The 2,339-nt window shown below is 42.7% G+C and overlaps 1 protein-coding gene across 1 annotated transcript in view; it reads right to left on the bottom strand.

Moving 5' to 3' along the window:
• The window catches only part of LOC126404580 (FERM domain-containing protein 7), a 16,694-nt gene extending 15,422 nt beyond the window's left edge, over window positions 1–1,272 (bottom strand). Inside the window, exon 1 of the mRNA XM_050067926.1 lies at window positions 1,147–1,272. Within this exon, the coding sequence (XP_049923883.1) occupies window positions 1,147–1,272 (126 nt within the window). The remainder of the gene's footprint in view (window positions 1–1,146) is intronic.
• Between the last annotated feature and the right edge of the window lie 1,067 nt (window positions 1,273–2,339).

The raw sequence follows: 2,339 nt of genomic DNA, 5'->3' as shown, positions 1-2,339 counted from the left end.
GTTGTTGCTTCAGAGATGGTCTTCTGCAGACCTTGGTTGGAACCAGTGGTTATTTGACTTCCTGTTGCCTTTCTATCATCTTGAACCAGTCTGGCCATTCTCCTCTGACCTCTGACCTCTGGCATCAACAACCACGCCACGTTCAAAGTCACTTAAATCACCTTTCTTCCTCATTCTGATGCTCAGTTTGAACTTCAGCAGCTCATCTTCACAATGAAGACACTGAGTTGCTGCCATGTGATTGGCTGATTAGCTGATTGCGTTAACGAGCAGCTGAACAGGTGTACCTAATAAAGTGGATGGTGAGCGTATATTTCATGGAACAAAAATAAAGGTACTCACAATGTCAAATGGCTCATATCAGAATATGTGTATTATAGGCTACTGTTAGATTATCATTAGAACAGGGGTGCATGATATTGGATTTTTTGCCGATGTGCCGATAACTCATTTGACAGATAGCCAATACCGATATATATATCTATAAACACCTTTTCCCCACCTAGTTTTTGTGATCATCAAGTCTCTTCTGTAGTGGAACTAACATCATGTTAGGGTTAGGGTCACTTTTTATTCGATGTTATATTCATGTATTGTGCAAAATAAGAAAAAAGCACGTTGAGCCGATACCAATGACGTGCCGATATTTCTCAACCTTTGCAGCATAGTTTGAGAAAATATTTTCAGTGCAGTCTTTAACAACACATCATCATGTATTGGTTGAATTATATTTTGTATTAATAATCTAAATGTGCAGAGTACCTCAAAAATTTCACCCATTACAGTACTTGAGTAAGTGTATACTTGCTGACACAGTGTCTTATAAGATCATACTGTGATACTGATACGGTTGATATGGTCACTGGTATGTGATATTATAGTGTCAATATAGTTTATAGAATCCTGATTTCAACTTGAACAGGAGGTGTAAAAATCATGGCGTTACTACACAAGAGGAAGAGAAATTATATCGTAGAAAAGGGGTAAAAACATAGAAGGAAATATCAATCTAAAAATATAAATCAATAATAAATATTTTTAAAAATACAACAAAAAATACAGTGTATAAAACATGAGCGATGGATGCACGACTGCTGTGGGATAAATAGAAATATATAATTTTATTTAAACCGTTGATAAACTCACCTCCACCTCGAACGTGCGCTCGCTGTCATCCAGGAAGACCACGCGCAGCCGGAGCTTCGTCTCCTTGGAGACCCGGGACTTTGTGAGGCTGCCAAATCTCCGCCGGTGCCGGTGCCGGTCCCCCATGTCTCCGTGTATGTCCCTCAGGAAGACTCACGACAATCATCCGTGACATCCATCAGAGTAAATCCAAAAGTCTCAGAAACACGACGGCGTCACGCGCTCCTCACCACCACCACCACCACCACCACCACCATCATCATCATCCTCTTCCTCCTCTTCCTCTCCGCTCCTCCGGGGATCCGTGGCTGCCGTTGGAGCGCGCGCTCTCCGGATGGTGGCACGCTGATGTTTCCAGAGAGTGAACCCGCGCTGACCAGTGATGACACAGCCTGTGTGTGCTGCAGGAGACAGAGGAGGAGGAAACACTGCATCCGGAGTGATACTCAAGTACAAGTACTCAAATATCTAAAGGAAAATGTACTTTAAATATCAGGGGCCTTAAGTTAAGATTTCCCTTTAAGTCCCACTTTAGGTTTCCTCAAAAAAAAATCTGTTGCTCAAAACAGCCTCAAGTCTTCTCCTTTAGGTTTTGTCTTGTCTTTGTCTTGGTCCTATACTTAAGGAAGCCCTTAACCATTGCACAAAAGACCTTAGCAACCAAAGTAAGGTAAATACGTTTATTTAAGTAAGTTTATACCGATAATTAGAAAAAAAATAAACGCATCCCGAGATTTTACACTTTAGATTTGTCTGAATTATTTTTTGTTGCAGTTTCCGCCACCAAGTAAATACAAGCAAATACATTCTCACTCTGACCTCGTCACGTATCGGCGAAAGTCCACGACCACATACGACGTCCAAGGTACCCTGCATACACTTCTGTTTTCACAGGAGCATTTACTCTTTCAAAATAAGCGCACTACGTTGGTACAACGCCGCGAACTGACGTTCTTTTTTCCATCAACAACAAACACGTGGTTAGGTTTAGGAAAAAAGAACAGGAGAGATGCTAACACCGCCCCTCCTGCCCTCCCCAGTCGGACTCCCGCCATGTTTCGCCCCTGATGCCGGTAGCGACTGGCCGTGTATCATGTCGAAGTTAAAGAACGTTTTTTTCATGTTGGTTTCTGACGCTGCAAGTCACTGCCCAAGCGCCGGATTTCAACGACTTCAGAGCGAGGCCGGGCTCA

This window comes from Epinephelus moara, chromosome 17 (genome assembly GCF_006386435.1).
Source record: "Epinephelus moara isolate mb chromosome 17, YSFRI_EMoa_1.0, whole genome shotgun sequence".
Lineage (NCBI taxonomy): Eukaryota > Metazoa > Chordata > Actinopteri > Perciformes > Serranidae > Epinephelus > Epinephelus moara.
Note: the sequence above shows the minus strand (reverse complement) of the source record. Positions and strands in the feature narration are given on the sequence as shown.